Source organism: Polypterus senegalus, chromosome 14, assembly GCF_016835505.1.
Source record: "Polypterus senegalus isolate Bchr_013 chromosome 14, ASM1683550v1, whole genome shotgun sequence".
NCBI classification, from domain to species: Eukaryota; Metazoa; Chordata; class Cladistia; order Polypteriformes; family Polypteridae; genus Polypterus; species Polypterus senegalus.
Window position 1 is genome coordinate 30,897,726 of NC_053167.1, and position 23,505 is coordinate 30,921,230.

The window sequence follows — 23,505 nt, forward strand, 5'->3', positions numbered from 1 at the left end:
GAAGAGGGGAGGTTGCAAAAGGTTTCCCCCTACCCATTCTAGTGTTGGGCTCTGTGGGGGAGGTTTCACTGCCATCCGTTTAGTACAGGAGTACTACCTAACCTCAATAGCTTTGGAATGCAAGAGGAAAACAGAAGAATCTAGAACACAGAAGATGTAGACCCCATATAGGCAGCACATGGGCTACGCTTCAAACCCAAGACTTACATTTGTAATTTGTATTTGATAAAATGGATGAAAAAATGTAAAGATGTTTTGATATTTTTGCATAAAAACATTAAAAAAATGAAAGACATTTCACATATTGTAAACGTAATTACAAATGTTAAACAGGGCGTATATCAGTGTTTTCTTATGAAGGACAATCATTTTAATGCCCAAGAATTAAATATGCATATGTGAAAGGCATATTATAGAGAAACCTTAGCAAAAAATAAATAAATAATAAGTAAACTCAAAACAGTAAAACTTTGAATATGAAAACTCATACTTGAGAATCTTTATTAAAGATCTAGGAGCAACTTAATGCCACTTAAATTTCTATTGTTTATGTAGAAAAAATGTATAATATATAGATATCACTTATAGTTTACTTTGTGAATGTATGCAGCAGGGTACAAGTGTTACAAAGAACAGAGAGTTACAGCTTTTTGTTGTCATTTTTGAAACAAACAAATAAAACACACATTAGCTGTACTATACAGAAGTACAACAGTTCAAGTATTTAACTACTTTATACATACCAAGAACAAAATTCATAGCTGTTGGTAAAATTATCATGATGTCCTATAAAAGTTTTGCCTTAATCACTTCTCTACCTGGTGAGTCTATTACAAAAATATTCTTCCCTAAATGAGTTTACTTTTTTTCAGATTATTTTAACACATTAATGAGGTCATTCACACATAAGACAAACAAAACATTTTTAATACACCCACTTCTGAAAAAAATTAATGTTATTATCTTCATGTATTCAATGCAAAAGTATTTATTCCCCTTCAAAGTCATCATAATTTTCTGTATGACAAAAGATTTGTACATATATTTACCCATTCAGTATTTTTAATGTGAACTCTTATGCTGTAACAATGCATTTCCAAAGTCAAAATAAACTACTACAAAATGAACTGAAAAAAAAACTCTAAAAGTTAGTGTTTGCGCAAGTATTTAAACCATTGTGCTTTAGAAGCTCCAGGTTTACACAAATTGACAAATTACAAACAGTCATTTGACTATAATTAAACATAAGCAGGTACTACTTGTGAGTCCATTACATCTATCTGGATATAAAAAAAGCATCTTTCATAAAGGTCATAGTTTTCATTGGACAATCACTGCAAAGGTGAAGATAAAGGTGCATTCTGCTGATTTGAGAAACAAAGTCATGGAAATGGCTAGATAACAATATTGAAGAGTTTGAATGTCCCATTAAGCACTGTTGGATTCTTCATCAGAAAGTGGAAGGTTCATCACAGCACCCAGACTGTTGCTAGAGCAGGCTGTTCCCCAAAACTAAACATCAGAACAACATGTCAACTGCTGAAAGAGGCTACTAAACATCCAACCATTGCTCTCAGAAGTCTACAATGCTGTTTGGCTGAAACTGGAGTGAAGGTGCATGGGTGCACAATTTCAGGAGAACTCCATAAAACAGGCCTCTAAGGTAAGGTAGCAAGCAAGAAGCCATTCCTTAAGAAGGTCCACAGAAAAGCTTGTATGGCATTTGCTACAAAACATGAAAGACCCAGTTAAGACGTGGGAGATACATTTATGGTCATATGAGATAAAAACAAAACTTTTTGGCCATATTTCAAAGATGGTATAAAACTAACATTGCCCGTGCCTCAAGAAACACCATACCTAAAGTTAAATGTGGTGGTGGCATCAACTTGCTAAAGCAATGCTTTTCATGTGCTGGGACTGGGAATATCTTGCCAAGAGTTGAGCAAACAATGCATGGACAAAAATACTGCACAATATTGCAGGAGAACTTGTTCAAGTCTGCTATGAGTCTACAGCTCAGAAGAAAATGTATCTTTCAACATAACAATGACCTAGGCAAATAGCCAAAGTGACACTGGAATGGCTCAAAAACAGAAAGTTTAATGTTTTGGTTTGGCCACGTCAAAGCCCTGATCTTGACCCTATTGAGAATCTATGGCACTATTTGAAAACTGCTGTCCAGAGGTGCCATTCCAGCAGCCTAGAGGGTCTGTATAAATTCTGCCAAGAAGAATGGGGAAGAATCACTCCTGAACTGTGTGCAAAACTGGTACAAACTTACCCTAAAAGAAATAAGGCTGTTATTAGGGCAAAAGGGTTCTTAACACATACTTAGGTAAAACACTTGTAAAACTTTTGAAGTTTTCATCTTTAGTTAAATATCTACAGAAAATGGTACATTTTGACTTTGTGAACTCTTCTGCTGTGACAATACCTCTCCATTCAAAATACTGAATGGACGAATAGGTGTACAAATCTTTTGTCAGGCAGAAATCTTTGACTTTCAAGGTGATTCAATACTTTTGTATGCCACTGTATGTTTCAGGATGCTATTATACTATACTATATAATTATACTATTATAAACAGTATATACAAAAACTTACAAAATATTTACCTGACTTTCTTTAGTACATTTTGTCCCTCCAATGGACTGGCACCCTTTCCAGGACCGTTTTCTACCTTTATTCAGTGTTTCAGGAATATGCTCTAGCCTATCAAACTCTGAATTCTATTAAGTAGGATTAAGGACCTGCTTACATTAGCAAAACATGTATTAAAATCCACACAGCCAACTTTATACATTGACATGTTTTTGAACTGTTTTCTTTTTCATTTTACCTCTCTGAATTTTGGTAGCATAGCAATGTTAATTTTTTTTTTAAAAAAAAAAATTATTATTTGTTTAGAGCTGGATATTTCAGTAACTTTTGGGAGTTCAAAAACAGTACTATAACCTGGACACTTAGAATTATCTCACATCTTTACTTCACCAGAAGATACTGTTCTGTTTTATTACCAAGACAAAAAATTGCTAAAGAAAAAAAAAGTCCTTCCTAGAATTAGCCTACAACAAGCAAAAGATGTATGCAATATATAGTCTGCAAGTGGAAATATTTTGCATATACCCAGGGTGATTCAAAAACAAGTGAATACTTTCACACTAATATACTCAGTTACTTTAAAGTATCATATTGGACATGTAATACACAAATTATACAGTCACACTCCTACCCTACAAACCCCCAAACCACCCCGTTTGCATTTAACGCTTTAGAGCTACAGTGTCAAACATTGGTAGTGATATGCTACAAAGGCTTTGGAATGAATCAAGACTACAGGATTGATGTGTCCTTTGCAACACTAGGAGCACTTAAACATATGTTAACATTTAATAAAAAAATTTAAAAAAGCCTTTGTTTTAGACTACATGTTCAAGTGATATTTAATTACCACCCAATATATTTTTGACATCATTTAGTTCTTTTTGAATCACTATATATTTTGAAAACAGGAGTATGCAATCGGATGATATTCTTTCAGCTAAAGAAATACCTCCTACTGCCTTTTTAAAAATGGACAACACAGGTTCAAGAAAGACAACGTACTCTGTTATATCGAGTACATCTAACCCAAAATTTAGCATTATAAAAAAGGCAAAATTTTTATTTTAAAATTCTGCAGAGGATAACTTGTACAAGAGAAAACAAAATAGCACTGAGTACAACTGTGGTAATTGTGAGGCACACACTGTTGACTAATGCTGGAAAATCAGTTACAGGAAAGAAAAACACACACAACATTTGTTAAGAAGCAGGTTCTAAAATCGTAAATCTTGGTGTTCACAAGACACAAGACATTATTCGTAGAATAACGGCCAGATGTTAAGCAGTCAGGATGTGTGAACTCAAGACTGTTACACTGCACAGCAATTTTATGTGATGCATTGGAAAATTACTTAACTCCAATTATTAAAAGATTTTCTGCATGAATTAAGCAACAATAAATAAAAAAACATTGCAATTACTGTACCATCTTTATTTTAAAAACGTACATACATACACATTTAAACTACATGAAATCACAAAAACATCCAACAGTCTTCTTAAAAAACTAAACATTTGTATGCAAGACAGGCAAAAAACACATAACTCAACAGAATCAATTAGCGCACCTTGTTAAAATTAGTCATTCATAAAGCTAGAGAGCCGTGAAACATTTATTCAAAAAAAAAAAAAAAACGCACGTTAAGTAAATTCCAAGATATGTTAAAAATATTACAAAAACACTGCACAGCTGAAATGTGGAGACGAAGTTCTCATTTGTATCATTCCTTAAGTTCCCCATCACTCAAAAGAATCTTTCATTAAAAAAAAAATAATAATCAAATAAAAAATTACCACAATCGCACCCGAGATTTGAGGATGATTTGGCTTTTACATCTTGTATTAAAAAAAAGGGGGCCGAGTTACAAGGAAAGCTTGCATATTGTAAACTTTTTATAGTTAGCCAATAAAAGGTGTCACTTTGCTTGACTTCACACTACATTCATAATGGCTAACATGTTACAACACCCTAGTAATACTTAATATCCTCGTGAGTTTATGAACATCGACTAAATGATACAAGACCATCTGATCAGGAAAGAAACATTAAAGCCTATTCCACATACAGTAAGATATCTAATTCAAAACAATGACTATTTTTCTCGTCTCAATAAAAAAGCGCCCCAGCTCAGGTCAAAGTAAACTTCGGAGTCCTGCAACTATTTCAGACAGTATCTCGCAACACACGGCGGCGACAGCCAAGGCAGGTGGGGCGCTATACGCCCCCTTTCGCTGGTGGCTAATAGCAAAAGAAAAGCAGCCATTTTGAAAATGAAGGCACAATAAACCAGAGCGCCAAAAATAAGTAGCTGCTGGTTTACTTTTTATTAAATCGCCATCTGACTATACAAATGTTAAACACGCGATGCTCACACAAAATATAAATACCACCCACGGTTCGAGTACACACAAAATCTGTATTTATCCCAAGAGCAAATCATGAACATTATTATTGCATTCCTCTCCATTTTTTCCCTCGGTAGATGCTGTATCATCCTCTCCCTTATCGACAATGACGCTCGCTACCATTTGTCCCGCCCTTTAAGAATCAAGAAGCGGCCAATCAGCTTACCGCGCAGTGCCTCTCGCGCTGTCGTCGCCAAGTTTTGCGCCTGCGTGTCTCCTTCAGGCCCCGCCTGGTAAAGTGTGCCCCTCCCCCTTAGCCCCCCTCCCCTCCCAAGTCAGTAGCAGTGTGAAGATGGCGGCGGGCTCCGATCTGTTGGATGAGGTTATCTTTAACACAGAGGTAGACGAGAGAGTAGTGAGCGATCTGGTAGGGTCCCTGGAGTCTCAGCTGTCGGGATCGAGTCTCGGGAACTCCGAGATAGCGGCCCAGGCGGTGGGGAACCACATTGGCAGCAGTGGAGCAGGGGGCAATACCAATGTCCAGGAGCCCAAAATGGGACATGCAGTAGATCTGGCGAAAGCAGGTAAATGCGAAGAGCGACACGGTGCGTAGGTTCGGCGCGAGGGGATGCACGCTAGCATGCACGAGGTGCCCAGGTGTGTGTCTGTAGAAGCGCGCGCGTGTTTCAGCGATTATATTTACCTTCATTCTCTTCTTGTTTTCCCTCCTCTGAACCAGGATCCGGAGTGCAAGGGGGTGTTATTAATAATACAAGGTCTCCGGGTGCAGTTGTGAATGCAACAGTCGGGATCATCACCTCGGCGACCGGATCAGAGACGGCTATGGTTCTGAGTTCTAGCAAACCGGTGACTGTCAACGCCATGGCAACCCCACCGGTGGCCAACCACACGGCGGGCAACGGCAAAATTGGGCCGGTGGGTGTTCAAACTTTGAATGGAAGCAATGTGGTAGTGAACTCGCACGGTGCAGGGAGTGCTGTCACGTTGGTGCCCAGCAGTAGTAGCAGCGTCAGTAGCAGCGGCTCTTCCAGCGCACCTGCTGTCACGGTGCTCAACAACGGACCAGCCACGGTGGGGAAAGCTAGCGTCTCCTCTAACACTGTCATCCAGACTTCCTTTGTCGGTGCTCAGCATGTGACTTCCCCCGCCATCTCGTCCCAAACATCTGTGACTCTGGTTAGACCCCCGGTGCACACGACGAACGGTAGCCCAGTGCTAAGCGTCGGATCCGGAATACCTATGCAGACAACCCTTCCTGCTGGCGCGGCGGGGACCATCAAGTCCGAGTCACCCAAAACTATTATTCAGAATGCACCTCCAGGAGTCAGCCTGGCTCTGCAGACCGTCACCCCCCAACAACAGCAGACAGTTGCAGTGCCCAAAGGAGGACCTGTAGTACATAACTTGCCAAGGACTAACACTCCGACAGCTGCAGCCGCTCCAGCGGCTGTAAACCCTGGAGCTATCCGAACCATCGCACCGCAGGTTCTAGCCCCTCGGTTACCGCCAGCCCCACAGAACCCGCCCAACATTCAGAATATTCAGCTGCCCCCAGGTAAGTCTCCGAACGAAAGCTGTTTTCATGAGGGTCTCTGCAGGCAGGCCAGAAGTTGCAGGGTACCTGTTGCGAAAAACAGAAAGCACGCGCTGAAGCTGGCGGGGAAGTTGATGGTTTTGCGCGCAGAGGTAGTTGCAGCTTGCGGCGCTCTGCATGCCGATGGATTGGTTGGGAAGGTTAGGTGAAGGTGGGAGATGGAGATGCTGTAGGGGCGTTAGTTACTGACTCAGAGCTTTGAAAGGATAGGAAACTACAGGAACTCAGCCATGTACATGTGTCCATCAGACTTATTGTACATCGTGTTAAGTGTCACAGCAATTAATAAGGCGATTACAGTCACTTTAAATTCATAGCAGGAAGATATGACTCTATTTTTCCTCATAGAAGAAACAAGCAGAGCCAATGAATGGCCTTACATGAACTTTATTATGGATACTGTAATTCCATTTATATATAACATGTTGAACTTTAAAAAGCAACTCACACATAAAAGTTTTGAAAAGTTTGGCACCATAGGTCCAGCTAGAGTGAATATAGGTGTGTAGGTAGGTGCACTGCTTGTGATTAGTACCCCTTCCAGAGCTGATACCCGAATTCTACCTAGTGGGGTGGGTATCGGTTTTAGCCCTTTGCAACCCTGACTTGGATTAAGCAAGATCAAAACTGATTGGTGAATGGTATGATTGGTATTTGAAGTTATTTTGTGAGTAACAACTGTTCTTTTAAAAACAACCCAGACTTGTGAAAAGGTATTTACAGAAAAGGCATTTTACCAGTAGTCTGTAGCTCAGTGTGAAGTAATATCTTTACCAGATTGTGGAGTTAAAGCAGTCTGTGTTACTTTGTAAATATAACAAATTATTAAAGCATTCTGATTTTATAACAGACAGTTTATGAAAGTGTTGCAGTACCTACTCTACAGATATATTTCATCTTTTGCAGAGCTTGACTAAAGGTGTTAGTCAGTGAGTACACTGTTTGGTTAATAATACACATTAAGTTTAGTAATCTACAGTACAGTACTTATTTAAATATCTACTTATTCTTTTTTGAAGTTATTTGTGATTATGCGAAGGGCCAGCATGGTGGCATAGTGCTTGATGTACTTGTGCACAAGTTCAGAGTCATGAATTTTAATTCCCAAGTTGTGTGGAGTTTGAACGTGCTCTCCTTGTCTGCTGTTTTTTTTCCACTTCTGGATATGCTGCTTTTCTACTCAAATCTCAAAAGACATTCAAGTACAATTAACTAGTAATTTCAAACTGACCATTTATTTGTCTGTATAGATATGTTGAAATGGGTGTACCATGTGATTTCCTGGCGCCCATCCAAGTTTGGTTCCAACTTCCATGATCTTGAACTAGAATAAGTTTATCTGTGAATGGATAGCTAATTTAGGGAATTTGGGTAAATTTCACTTAAAACACAGTTTAATTGTGGTATAATTCACTTTTGTAGTAAAGTTGCAAAGATACATACACTGGTTTTGTAGCCTTAAAAAAATGAATACTATTTATTGATTCTCTCTTTTTGTTTTGTGTATTTGCTTAAAGCTGACATTAAATGAAGTATATACACAGAAGTGCATGTTCTGAACAAATAGTAGGAGCATATAACATGGTTTTGTTGTCATATAAATGTGAATAAAATATTAATTTTATATGTCTATAAAAATAAACCAATTTATGTATTTAGAGTGCACAAATTGGAAAAAAAACATAAGATTTGAAAAGTAAAACAAACACTTCTATATTTGGTTGACTCAATGGTTTAGTGATTAGTGTTGCAGCCTCACAGCTCAAGAGTGTAAGGGTTCAAGTGATATTCCAGCACTGTTTGCATGGAAAGTGTGTGTTTTTCCTGAGTCTGTGAGGAATTCCTTTTAGCTACTCCACTTTTCCTTCAAGAGATGAGTGGTTTATGATAACTATTAACTGTCAATTGAAGTAGCCTGAGTTAATGTAGATATTAGTGTGTGTGTGTTGCCAGTGGTGGACTGTTGTCCATTTCAAGGTAAGGTTCTGTCCTGTGTCCAATGCTACTTGCATTGGATACAGGCCCCACAACAATGGGCGGATTAAGCAGATTAAAAAGTGAATGTTTGGACAGACTTGTGATGCAGTACATTTAAAGTGTACAGTGTTTAGGGGGTTTGGTTAAAGACAGAGATATTTCTCCAAGTTTGAAGAATTTGCAGGAGCAAACACACACTCAGTGCTCCACTTATTAATCTGTATGCTAAAACATAGGCTTAGCCACAACTTGTGTAAGAAGTAAATCATTATCAGTTGTTGTCTGTGACACTTTTCAATATAGTTAAAACATGTGAGAACTAACAGTGCATAAATACTGTCTTCCCAAATGTAAATTGTGCTCTGGTTATGTTACTAATCAGACGAATTAAAATATTGGTTACACATTATAATGTATGGACCTTCATGTTCATTAAGAACCTATTAAAATCAGGATAGGCAGTAAGGATGATTGACCAAAATTAGGTTTTAAGCCATACATATGGGAATTAAACATTAATAGCTGTTTATGATCTCATTTTGGAGGATCTGCATTTGAGAGAAGTGCCCATGCATTTTAGGTTTATATAGATTTTTAGTTTCAGCAAAACATGGATGAAAATAGATTTCTTAGTGACAGAAGAATCCAGTAGCTAAACCATAACCTCATTTTATTCAGACATATGATTCTTCTATTAAACATATTGCAAGGCATTCCATTAGATCATTTAGTCTTCTCAAGTTTTCCAAAAAAGGTTTGTAGGTTTTTTTATTCTTTCTCTCCTGGCATTCAGAACATAGAACAGTTTATTAGGGTGGCATTCTCAGTTTTATTTATGTTATATATTAAATCCTTTACAGTAACAAGAAATGGACACATAAGAAAAATCTACCATTTTTCAGAACTTATTTTAACTGGAGGAATTCAGAATAGAAAACTAATGCATATGTTTTGGTGAGAAACATAAGTCATTCATTTTCTAAGTCTACATATCTGCTGCAGGATCATATGAAGTCTTAGCCTTTCCTCAAAACATTGAGTGCAAGGCAAAGAATCAACTCTGGGTGAGATGCCAGTTCCTCACAGGGTGCTTTAAGGCACGCACACATACCTGCTGCCGTTTATACCAGCCTATTTATAACTTTTAGGCAACCTAGCTGAATGTTGTTCCCTTTTGGTTGGGAAAAAAAGACAAAAACATGTGAACACTCCAGAGGAAACATCTCATCCAGTACTCAAACATGAGTCCAACACAACAGCCGTGCCAGCTTGGTCCCCTTATCTATTTCATATTTCAACATCAATATTAGTTTTATGTACTGGATTAAGTGGAATTGAGATTGTGATGGTATTTATTTTTTCCTTAATCACAAATCATTAGTATTTCAAAATGTCAGCCACCATACAACCGTTCATATCTTGAGTCTAAATCTGAAGTTTCAGTGAATTAAGAGGGGAGACATGACAGAATTGTAGACTACGCTTTTATTTCGATATGCATTGTTTACTTACTGTGTTTATAAATATAAAACTATTTAGTCACCTTTGATTTCCTCTTTTAATAACATTAGGAGTTTTTGTATATTTAAGTTTTTTAGTCATTTGTCAACATGAAAAACTGACTGTTATAGATAAAAAGTCTGAATTAGTATAAGTCAGACTAATTCACCATGCCCATAAGAAATGTGAGTTTATTTCATGAGGTAGAAGTACAAAATAAGAAAGAATAGTCTCTCTGTTATAAAAAAAAATTTTTGGTCAGACGTCCTGCAAGACAAGGCAGTGAGACAACAGGGCAGTTGCTGTATAGGCTTTTAAATGTTCGAAGCGCAGCACAACATTCTGTTCACACAACACAAGTAGCAGCAGCAGCAAGCCAGCTGATCGAGCACAGAGGAGGTAAAAAATGTATTTAAGTTTCCCATTGTATCTCCATTTAAGTGGGGGTTTTGGAGGAGCAATCGAATCTCGTTAGTGTGCGTTCAGCCCACCTCTTCACAACGTGAGAGGCAGAGATGTGAAGTGGCTGGGGAGGGGGTTGGCAAGCGAAGCAAGCAGGCGTCAAAGCCCCCTAGTTGTATCACATATTTGAAATAGTAAAATGTGTGCTACAATTAAAATGTTTAAAGTCTAAATATTCTAGATTATAATAGAAGAAAGTAAATTTTCATTTCTTCTAGATGTCCATAGATGGCTACATTCCTAGTAAAGGATCCAAAATAGCATCATGTTCTTAATCACCGATCTTGAAATTGTCTAAGAAGACCTCACTTGCTTATGTTTGAGATTTGTCATTTTTAACCTTCTGGGAGTTGCTCTCAATGGTCTAGGACCAGGAAAGTAGCAGGAAATGACACTTTGTATGCCTATATTACCAATCCAAATTTTTTCAAAGTTTTGTGAACACGAGTAACACTGGCCCCTCATATCCCATTAAGGGATGAACCCATGTGGTTTGTTGATGTGGCATACACAACTACAAGTCCTTTTAGTCCTTCTTACAGAAGACACTTATTGGCTCACATTTGTCTTAAGGGTGTAATTTCCTGCCCAAAGTATGTTCCAAACATGGCCTAAACAGATGAGCTTTTCCAGTCTAGAGGGCCAAAAATAGGGAAAAAAGGTTGATATCTTGCATAATCTTTATATATAATATGCTGCTGTGGCTGTTTGTTTGTCTGTCTAGGATTTTAAATCATCTGTAGCTTGCAAACCGTTTGAATTATTGTCAAAAGTCAAAGCGAACTGTATTGTCATCTCAATATACTATATACAAGTATACAGATAAACGAAATTGCGAAGCTCAGGGTCCACAGTGTAACAACATGAAGTGCAAATAATAAACTAAAAATAGAATTAAGATAAAAATTTAAAATTAAAACACAAACAAGACAAGACATTGTGCAAAGACATAACAGAGAAGTAGCAGCAATATTGACGTGTAGTAAGCAATATGAACATTTATCCAATGTATGGTATTTGCAATCTAGATACATAAATATAGTCAATAGATATGTAATATGATAAATAAATAATAAATAATAGATATAGATAATACAGAAATTACCAGTGTATGATAATAGTTGTTTAAGACATGTGTAAACAATGACAGGTCAGAATGTTTCACAGCAGAAGGATATGAAGAGTGTCAAAATACTTAAAGGTCAGTATGAGATTTTCAGTTCTTTTCTACATGCACACTAGCCTTTGCAGGAAAGTGTTTTTAGAGGTGATTGAGGCAGTGTGGAAGATCCCAGGGGGCAGCATGGTGTTAAAGAGTCTGACAGCTTGCGGGTAAAAACTATCCTGCAGCCTGGAAGATCTGGCTTTGATGCTGGGCTTTCTTGATTAGTGATGAGGTGTTATGCATCCACGTAAGTTCCTCAGTTATGTGCACACCGAGGAACTTGGTACTCGTAACAGTCTCCACATCTAAACCGTTGATGCTGAGTAGGATGTGGGCAGGATGTGATTTTCTGAAGTCCATGATTATCTCTTTTGTCTTGTCGACATTGTGAGATAGATTGTTGTCTTCACACCATGCAGACAGCCGTTCCACCTCATCTGTGTATGTTGTTTTATCATCCCTGCTTATCGATCCCAGCACCATCGTATCATCCGCAAACTTGATGATGTCGTTGGTGTTGTGCGTTTCTGTGCAGTCGTGAGTCAGCAGGGTGAAGAGCAGTAGACTAAGCACGCAGCCCAGCGGTGCTCAGTGTGATGATGCTGGAAGTGTTGCAGCCCATCCAAACTAACTGGGGCCTCTCTGTCAAGAAATCCAGGATCCAATTGCAGAGGGTGGTGTTCCGGGCCAACCTGCTCAGCTTTTGAGGGATGATTGTGTTGAAGGCAGAGCTAAAGTCTATGAATAGTATCCTGACATATGTGTCTTTTTTATCCAGATGTGTCAGGGAGAGGTGAATGGCAGAACATGTGGCATCCTGAGTTGACCTTTTTCAGAGGTATGCAAACTGAAGGGAGGCAGGGAGATTAGTCTTTATGTGTGACATGACTAACCTTTCAAAGCACTTCATGATGATTGTCAGGAGTGCAACTGGTCAGTAGTCATTCAAGCATGTCACTGATGACTTCTTCGGCACTGGTACGATGGTGGTCGACTTGAAGCTTGCTGGGACTGACGACTGGCTCAGAGATGTGTTGAAAATGTCTGTGAGGACACCAGCCAGTTGACTGGCACATTCTTTGAGCACACAACCAGGTATATTGTCAGGTCCTGCTGCCTTGCGTGGATTGGCTCTGGATAGAGTCCTCTTCACGTTAGTTATGGAGAAACAGAGTACCTGATCAGTGCAGGGACTTGAAATTTGGTACACATATACTACGTGACGTCTACTATCTGCTTTTGGGGTGATGATTGACCTTCAAGGTTGTTCCTTCTTTTATTTTTATTTTATTTTATTGTAGAATCAAATCTCGGCAGCGGACAGCAGGGTGGCCGTCCAGCACCCACTCTTCATATCTTAAATAATTCTTAAGGTAGTTTGAAGACTTAAGTGCCAGCCAAAATGAAAAATTAAAGAAAACATACTAAGTAATTGCAACACAAACACTGACTTAATCAGTTTTAATGCGAAAAGATGCAGACGAAAGAAGAGATGAAGCAGGCTGCTAGGGTGGAGAAAAGAAGAGCTGCTCAGAAAGCAGCAAGTGCATCAACCTGAGCAAATGAATGTTAAACATACAGAGAAAGAGTCTGAAAACTATGAATGCTTGAGCCAAGTGTATTCACTGCACATTATCGTCCAGTGCGCCGTTACTGATTAGACAGAAGACGAGTCAATAGTTATTTCATATATGGAGGTTTTCTTGTATTGTTGAGTCAGGAGGTTGTTAGACAGAAAATGCTAAAGTGGTTTTAAAGCATTCATAAGTAATTGTTATGAACACAAAATGTATACCTGTGGTTTATAATTTAATTGTAAATAACAAATAACAGGTAATTGGTTCCTTACGTACACATCCAGCTTTGGGCCAATATATAGTGGATGCACCTTTAACAGAAGTTACAGGTTAATACAGTATTTTTAAAAGTAGTCTGCACCTTCCTTGCACTCATAAATTTTATAAATTGGATGGATTGCTAATAAATAGCAGTATTTAACCCTTGCCACAGTATCTGTGTTTGGTCGGTCGTTGTTCAGTCTTTGACGGTATAGTTTGCATCACCGTAGACCAGGATGTTATTCTAATCTTAAGTCCCACATCTCCTTTCTCTTTTCTTTTCATAACAGGATGATTTCCAACTTTTCTGTTTAGTTTGCTGTACTTTTCTTCTTTTTTGCTGCCTGATTTATGTATAACTGACTTCAAGGATTTCACTACAATGACCAGACCACAGATCATTAAGGCATACTATATAGCATGTCATCTCATTTAAAAAATAATAAGATACATTCTCACCTACCTACCTAGAGATTTGATATGAAGTAATCACTGTATAATGCTGAAATATAAAAAAGGTTGGGTTAGGTTTTATAAGTAACTTTTGAGGTTTTCCTTATACAGTTATTTTGAAATTTTTCTAATTTTATTATGTAGGACATTCTTTTCTCATTACATTTTACTAGGTGCACTGAGATTCTTCCATTTGAGCAAGGTAAGACGGAATGCAGTGCAATCTAAATTATTACATTAGATTATTCATTAAGACATAATATGCTAATGTATGTTACCCAAATTAAAGGTATTAGAGGAAGATACAACAACAACATTTATTTATATAGCACATTTTCATACAAATAATGTAGCTCAAAGTGCTTTACATGATGAAGAAAAGAGAAATAAAAGACAAAGTAAGAATTAGAATAAGACAACACTGATTAACATAGAATAAGAGTAAGGTCTGATGGCCAGGGAGGACAGAAGAAACAAAAAAAAAAACTCCAGACGGCTGGAGAGAAAAAATAAAATCTGCAGGGGTTCCACGCCATGGGACCGCCAAGTTCCCTCTGAACATTCTACCTAACATAAATGAAACAGTCCTCTTTGTATTTAGGGTTCGCTTGGAAGGACTTGATGATGGTGGTCATGGTGGTCAAATAAATCATAAAGATGATTTATTTTGAATTCAATATGGTCTCATATGAATATGATACCAGTAAATTCTGAGCAGGAGACATTCCTAAAAATGAATGTTGGTTCCTGATGACGCCACTTATGAGGGTCTTAAATTGGATAAATTTTGGACAGTATGAATCAAGTATAAGAATATATAATTCTGAATTGAGTTAGATGATATTTTGTACAAATTGAGGAAGAGTGTATTATGTCTAGGCTTGACGTTAATTCATTATCTAAAAATGTAACTGAAAGTCTCTGCTCGCAACACAATTTCACAGCAACAACAACATTTATTATATAGCACATTTTCATAGAAAAAATGTGGCTCAAAGTGCTTTACATAATGAAGAATAGAAAAATAAAAGACACAGTAAGAAAATAAAATAAGTCAACATTAATTAACATAGAATAAGAGTAAGGTCCGATGGCCAGGGTGGACAGAAAAAACAAAAAAAAACTCCAGACGGCTGGAGAAAAAAATAAAATCTGCTGGGATTCCAGACCATGAGACCGCCCAGTCCCCTCTGAGCATTCTACCTAACATAAATGAAACAGTCCTCTTTGTATTTAGGGTTCTCATGGAAGGACTTGATGATGATGGTCATGTAGACTTCTGGCTTTTAGTCCATCAATGTTGGAGTATCATGATGCTTTGAGTAGGTGGTGGTGGCGCAGGCCGCCACCACAAAGAAACCGGAAAAAGAAACAGAAGAGAGAGTAGGGGTCAGTACGGATTTTAGAGCCACCATGAATAGTTATTATGATGAATTGAACATACAGAGTATCAGGATTAAGCTAACGTGAAGTTATGAGAAGGCCATGTTAAAGTAATGTGTTTTCAGCAGTGTTTTAAAGTGCTCCACTGTATTAGCCTGGCGAATTGCTATTGGCAGGCTATTCCAGATTTTAGGTGCATAGCAGCCTCACCACTTCTTTTAAGTTTTGTTCTTGGAATTCTAAGGAGATACTCATTTGAGGATCTAAGGTTACAATTTGGAATATAAGGTGTCAGACATTCCGATATACACTCACCTAAAGGATTATTAGGAACACCATACTAATACGGTGTTTGACCCCCTTTCGCCTTCAGAACTGCCTTAATTCTACGTGGCATTGATTCAACAAGGTGCTGAAAGCATTCTTTAGAAATGTTGGCCCATATTGATAGGATAGCATCTTGCAGTTGATGGAGATTTGTGGGATGCACATCCAGGGCACGAAGCTCCCGTTCCACCACATCCCAAAGATGCTCTATTGGGTTGAGATCTGGTGACTGTGGGGACCATTTTAGTACAATGAACTCATTGTCATGTTCAAGAAACCAATTTGAAATGATTCGAGCTTTGTGACATGGTGCATTATCCTGCTGGAAGTAGCCATCAGAGGATGGGTACATGGTGGTCATGAAGGGATGGACATGGTCAGAAACAATGCTCAGGTAGCCCGTGGCATTTAAACAATGCCCAATTGGCACTAAGGGGCCTAAAGTGTGCCAAGAAAACATCCCCCACACCATTACACCACCAGCCCGCACAGTGGTAACAAGGCATGATGGATCCATGTTCTCATTCTGTTTACACCAAATTCTGACTCTACCATTTGAATGTCTCAACAGAAATCGAGACTCATCAGACCAGGCAACATTTTTCCAGTCTTCAACTGTCCAATTTTGGTGAGCTTGTGCAAATTGTAGCCTCTTTTTCCTATTTGTAGTGGAGATGAGTGGTACCCGGTGGGGTCTTCTGTTGTTGTAGTCCATCCACCTCAAGGTTGTGCGTGTTGTGGCTTCACAAATGCTTTGCTCTTCTATCAGCTTGAATCAGTCGGCCCATTCTCCTCTGACCTCTAGCGTCAACAAGGCATTTTCGCCCACAGGACTGCCGCATACTAGATGTTGTTCCCTTTTCACACTATTCTTTGTAAACCCTAGAAATGGTTGTGCTTGAAAATCCCAGTAAGTGAGCAGATTGTGAAATACTCAGACCGGCCCGTCTGGCACCAACAACCATGCCACGCTCAAAATTACTTAAATCACCTTTCTTTCCCATTCTGACATTCAGTTTGGAGTTCAGGAGATTGTCTTGACCAGGACCACACCCCTAAATGCATTGAAGCAACTGCCATGTGATTGGTTGATTAGATAATTGCATTAATGAGAAATTGAACAGGTGTTCCTAATAATCCTTTAGGTGAGTGTATAAGATGGGGCGATATTATTTAAGGCTTTATAAACCATAAGCAGAATTTTAAAGTCAATCCTGAATGACACAGGTAACCAGTGTAGTGACATCAAAACTGGAGAAATGTGCTCGGATTTTCTTTTCCTAGTTAGGATTCTAGCAGCTGCATTCTGCACTAGTTGCAAATGATTTATGTCTTTTTTGGGTAGTCCTGAGAGGAGTGCGTTACAGTAATCTAGGCAACTGAAAACAAAAGCGTGAATTAATTTCTCAGCATCTTTCAATGATATAAGAGGTTTAACATTTGCTATGTTTCTTAAGTGAAAAAATGCTGTCCTAGTGGTCTGATGAATATGTGATTTAAAATTCAGGTTACAGTCAACAGTTACCCCTAAGTTTCTTACTTACGTCTTGAATTTATATTCCTAATGCATCAAGTTTATTTCTGATAACCTCATTGAATCCATTATTGCCAATCACTAAAATTTCAGTTTTCTCTTTATTTAGCTTGAGAAAATTACTATTCATCCATTCAGAAATACCAGTAAGACATTGTGTTAGTGAATCGAGAGAGTCGGTTTCATCAGGTGCTATTGATAAGTACAGCTGTGTGTCATAGCTGTAGTAGCTCATGTTGTAACCTGAGATAACCTGACCTAACGGAAGCATATAGATTGAGAAGGGCAGCGGACCCAGGATAGAGCCTTATGGAACACCATATAGGATATCATGTGTCTTTGAGTTGTAATTACCACAACTAACAAAGAATTTTCTCCCTGCCAGGTAGTATTCAAACCAATTTAAGACACTGCCAGAGAGGCCCACCCATTGACTAAGGCGAGAATATTGTGATCAATGGTGTGAAATACGGCACTCAAATCTAAAAGGATGAGAACAGATACATGACCTCTGTCTGCATTTACCTGCATGTCATTTACTACTTTAACGAGTGCAGTTTCTGTGCTGTGATTTGTTCTGAAACCTGACTGAAATTTATCAAGAATAGCATGTTTATTGAGGTGGTCATTTAACTGCATAATGACTGCCTTCCCTAGAATTTTACTTAAGAAGGGCCGGTTAGAGATGGGTCTAAAACAGGCATGTCAAACATGCGGCCCGCATAACAGATCCTAGTTAGCACTAAACTTGTACAAAATGATTACTATCGTTTGTGATTGAATCATTCTGCATCTTCAGCGTTACTTGTTGACTTTACTTACTTCTGCCTTCTGACAAAAGCGCATTTTCCCATGGCATTACAGTACCAGAAACGTCATCTGCTAGTATAGTTGCAGCCGCGAAGTCGCAACTGAAGTGCTAGGCTGCGGTCCATGGCCAACTACCAGGCCGCGATAGAACTGCTAGCAACAGAGATTCACTTAGTGAAGGGCTACAGCAAAAATGCTGCCCCCATCACTGAGGACACTTTTCAGAACACTAGGCGGACGGGGCTTTGCAGCGTTGCAGAATGAGGAGAGAAACTGTGGTGAGAGAGTATTACAACAAAGTATTTTTATGTTTCTTACAGTTTCCCCATATGACATGAGTCCACATAAATCTCGTTACTACGAAGTACATTCAGAAGCAGATACTTTCATTACAACAAAGTGATCATGAAATGCTTGAATGAATTATCCACAGAGCAGTTAGTTCTGTGGTCACAGCTCAGTTGTGGACATTTGCACAACAATCCCCAAACAGAAACACTGTAAAAAAATGTTCTTTCTTCGAACTTTCCTCGTACTGTTTTTTTGATGTTTTTGTTTTGTGTGGTTTTAAGTGATACCTTTTCCTTATTGTTCATCAACATTTGAAAAAAATCCTTTAGAATTTAACTCATTATCACCCTTCTATAGAAATGGCATACTTGTTATATGCAAAAAAGAAGAAAAATCTCGGTTTGCAAACGTATGCGAACTGCTGCATTTGAAGACGCCGATAAAGCTGTTTTTATGTGGTTACAGTGATGCTTGTTCAAGAAACATTCATATTAATGCAGCATTCAAGAATATATGAGGTTTTTAAACTCTCTTGGGACCCGGACAAACAATCTCACACGTGGCAATAGCGCTTCGGGAGGAACTTCAGTGTGTCGTTCCCATTGGGTGGGGGGATCCCAGATCTCAAAAGTGTTCAGAAACTTCACAATATGAAGAAGAAAAAAAGGATAATTTGGCTTCTGACTGATAACGGTGCTGACCACAACATGCTTCCGCACTTAGATAATGTTCACGTTGAATTCCTCCCACCCAATTGCACGGCAGTGCTTCAGCCATTGGATTTGGGCATTATACACACCCTGAAAATGTATCATCGCAAGGAAATGCTGAGAAAAATTCTTGTCAGCATAACTTGTAGACAGGAGAAGATTAAAATAACGTGAAAGAAGCTGCTACCATTTCCAACATCCTATCTTTGTGATGCATGTTTTCTGCAGTGACAGCAACCAAAACGAGATTACGGAGTATACTGAACATAAGCAACACACTTCGCGTGTCACTGTCTTCCATCCTCCCCAGATGGGATCGTCTGGTTGCAGGAAAACAAGCTCAGGGCTCTCACTAATTCTGCATTATGGTAAGCTGTATAATTTCTTACTGTCGAGCACCTTTCATCCCTCGTAAAAGTTGCAGCTGCACAAGATTTCAAGCCTGATATTGACAGACTGGTTACTAACAAGAAATGCCAAGTGTTGGGACAAAAGAAATAAATCTTACACTGTAAGACTCCTATGTAAGCAATGAATATAATATAATGAATATAATAATATAAGGACCAAGCTAAGAGGCTAAGACTCTAATTGTATGCTGTTGTACGGAGATTGTATGTATATAAATTGCTTTTATTTAAACTTTAAGTGTTACATATTTTAAAGTTTTCAGTATTAGAAAGAAAGCTACAGTAACTTTGTATAATAGTATTTGTTACAGTGCGGCCCACTGACACACATATGGCAGTCAAAGCGGCCCATCAATGGTAGTGAGTTTGACATGCCTGGTCTAAAATTTTCAAAAGCAGAGGGGTCAAGATTATTTTTCTTGAGTAGGGTTTAACTACGGCAGTCTTAAGACAGTCTGGGAAGACCCCCGCATTTAATGACGAATTTACTATGTCAGGAACATTATCAATTAGCACGCCTGATACTTCTTTGAAAAACCTTGTTGGTATTGGGTCAAGGACGCAGGTGGAGGGTTTCAGTTGAGAGATTATTTTATGTAAATCAGGTAAATCTATCCTGGTGAAAGAATTTAATTTGTTTATAACGGAGTACTGGGGCTTAGGAGGATCCTTAGTGTTGGGGAGATGTACTATGTTATTTCTAATATCATTCATTTTTTGATTGAAAAATACAGCAATGTTCTCACAATGTTCTTCACGTAATGTATAGGTACACACTTTAAAAACACTTATATAGTTGAGAGATACTACCTATAAAAGTCTTAGGCATTTGTGAAAAAAACACTGTAAAGCAGGAATTATTTTAAAATTATGCCACTAATACAATTAATTATTATACAATTAGTTCAGTTCCACATTTAGCTGCATAATATTATTATTTCCTAGCTGAAGCCTGGCGTAGCATACGGCGGTGTAAGAATAGGAACGGAAAACGGTATGAAAGGAATTCAGTATATAACAAAGGCTTAGGAAACCACCGTCGCAGTATAACAAAAATAGCAAGGACCGAAACCAATGCCAATGGTCGAGAGAGTACCTTCCTGTAGCAGGCTACGGAAAACATAGACATATATAGATAGACGCCGCATTCACTGTGTTGCCCAGTCAACGCGATAAGTCAGCGCGTCCACCCTATTGCGAGTGGTAAAAGTGCAATTTAAACTAATATAGGTAGACATGGAAACCGGGTTTTCTGATGAAAAAACAATAATGTTTTAAACAGTATCGTTTACATACAACAGATTTTGGCGAATCGTTTACATGCAATTATTTATAACCATTTATACACTAATAATGGCAATTATTAAATAATAATAATTATTATTATTAATAAATAATTCCTCCTGTATAAGTAACATTTCTCGGACTGCTTTCTTCCATCTCCGAAACATTTCTTGACTTCGTCCTGTTCTTACGCAACACAGTACTAAAGTATTGGTTAATGCCCAAGTCACCTCATGTATACAGTAGATTACTGTAATGGTATTCAATCTGTCATCCCACAAAAACGTATCCATCGCTTACAATTTATTCAAAACTAGCAAAATACCCGCGCTTCGCAAAGGAGAAGTAGTGTGTTAAAGAAGCAATGAAAAAGAAAAGGAAACATTTTGAAAATAACGTAACATGATTGTCAATGTAATTGTTTTGTCACTGTTGTGAGTGATGAGTGTTGTTGTCATATATATATATATATTTACACACACACACATAAATATATATATATATACATATCTATACATATACACATATATATATACATATATATACATATACATACATATCTACATATATACACACACAGCTATTTCGTATCAGTGCAATACACTGCTTGTTAAAACGGATAACTCCCGCTCTTACTTGCAAGTCTGCGTGGATATTATGAACTATCGTATTTGTTCAAGTTCTATTTAAATTTTAAATAGAAGGAATTTTTATTTAGTCGACAGAAATATCTTTGGTAGGAATGGTAAAAACAGACAGGAATATTATTCGTGAATAAATCAACTCAAACCTTAAACAACTTATAATATTTTGCTCTCCATAAAAATTTATCCTGTCTAAATTATACAAGTTAGAAATAAAGTAAACGTTAAAAGAACAAACATTCACATTTCTTTACTCTTATGTAATTTTATATAAAAAATAAACTTAGATTTTAAATATCCCAAAAGATTTTGCTCTCCATAAAAATATATCCTGTCAAAATTATACAAATTCAAATATGAACATGCTGCATAACAAAACCTGGAAATATAAATAAAATGTGTTCCTTTCAGCAATAACAAATCAAATCATTCAGTTGTCTTTGCTCATATGTCATTTTAGAGCTGGACGCCTGGCATCTTTTTTGGCCACAGGTTCGTTTCTGTTTGGTGTGAGGTTCTGTGTTGTGGAGATTCTCAGGATGGATTGCAGGTGCTCATCAGTGAGGCGACTCCTGTGTGCTGTTTTGTTAGTCTTTATCACTGAGAAGAGCTTTTCACACAGATATGTGCTACCAAACATGCACAAGGTTCGAGCCGCATGTAGACGGACTTTTTTTGTTCTTCGAAGTCACCAAAGCGCCGTGCAAACTCAGTGCGCTCAGTTTATCAGCAAAGTGCGATTTGGGAACACCGAGTGACGACTTGGTTTAACATTACTTGGCAACAGGGAAAGTGAGGCAAGGTGCACTGGTGCATTTGTGTCTCCCATAAAAGCAGCTTCACTTGAAATCACTTTGTGATTGTGCACGGGTTAAGACGTCCGCTGAACTGTCAGATTCTTATTTAATTATGCTGCTTTCTGTATCTTCTGCATTGCATTCAGGTTAACCTGATGTTTTGTCTCATAGTGCCGTCTTAGATTAAATTCTGTAATTACAGCCACATTAGCTCCACAAATGAGACACACGGGTTCAGTAAACATATACTCAGCCTCCCATCGGTTTTTAAAGGCTCTATTTTCAGAATCAACTTTTCTCTTCAGCATCGTGTGAGCTAGCTTCGCAATAACTTGATTAACTCGGTAAGTGTTCGGCAAGGCAGCTGAAGCGCTGCATTATGGGATCTGTAGTTTATTGTGTTACCAGCGCTTCATATACCCGGGCTTTAATAACAATAATACAGTATATAAAATGATCTCGGGCGGATATAATTACGCTGGTCGGATGTGGCCCTGCCCTTGAGTTTGACACATATGGACTAAATAGAACTTGAAAAGATATATTTTTTCAAATGTGATCGCGCAATTCAAATAGAGTTGACGCGCACTACAGCCTGCATGCCTCAATAAGTCATCCTTCCCTCGCTCTTACTTTTTTACCGTTCATCTAATGAATACACTGAGTATGGCTTTACCAAAACAATCATTGATGGCGAATAAAGGGGACATTGACTTTTTCCAACGTGTGCTTTGTTTTGGATTTATGAATATGCTTGAATGTATCAAACGCTTCATATTTTTTGCTGCCTTTTCAATTGTGTAATTCGGTTTTTGTTCAGTGCTCTTTGGAACTGTTGCTTTTTGTCTGTGCACTGCGTCAGTTCACGTGAGCCACTCGGTGTACATGCATCGAAGGTTCCCAGCTGTGCTGGTGCCATCTCGTGCTATGTCCGTGGCTGTATTTAATGTTACCTTAGTCCTGGCACTTAAAACTTTCTCTCGCAGTTTCACTGAGTTTGTACCAAACACCACCCTGACCATCTCATCTTCCTCTGCATAAGCACAGTCCTTAACCCGTGAATATTTAGTGGGAGTTTGCTATTGGATTGCGCTGACGGACGGCCTTATAGGGGCAGGCACTAAATTACAAACGCCAGCGGCAGCCTGTCTATGAACTTAATTTAAAGTTTAGGTTTACATCGTGCTTTGTTTCCGAAGTAGCAGAAGTCATGAATATGGTTGTATATGTCACTCGCTCGCTTCTTATTGTTTCGCTGCCTTCTCAATTATATAATGCATGTTTTCTTCAGCGCTTTTTTTAGGTCTTCCTGGTTTTCTATGTACTGCGTGATTACGTGGGAGGCGTGATG

General features: G+C 38.2%; 1 protein-coding gene across 2 annotated transcripts in view; it reads left to right on the forward strand.

Annotated features, from left to right (window-relative positions):
- Positions 1-5,294: 5,294 nt before the first annotated feature.
- taf4a (TAF4A RNA polymerase II, TATA box binding protein (TBP)-associated factor) overlaps positions 5,295-23,505 on the forward strand; it is a 113,576-nt gene continuing 95,365 nt past the window's right edge. For both annotated transcript variants that reach the window (XM_039734444.1, XM_039734445.1), the window contains exons 1-2: positions 5,295-5,538; positions 5,694-6,530. In XM_039734444.1, coding sequence (XP_039590378.1) covers positions 5,307-5,538; positions 5,694-6,530 — 1,069 coding nt within the window. In that variant the 5' untranslated portion in view covers positions 5,295-5,306. The remainder of the gene's footprint in view (positions 5,539-5,693; positions 6,531-23,505) is intronic.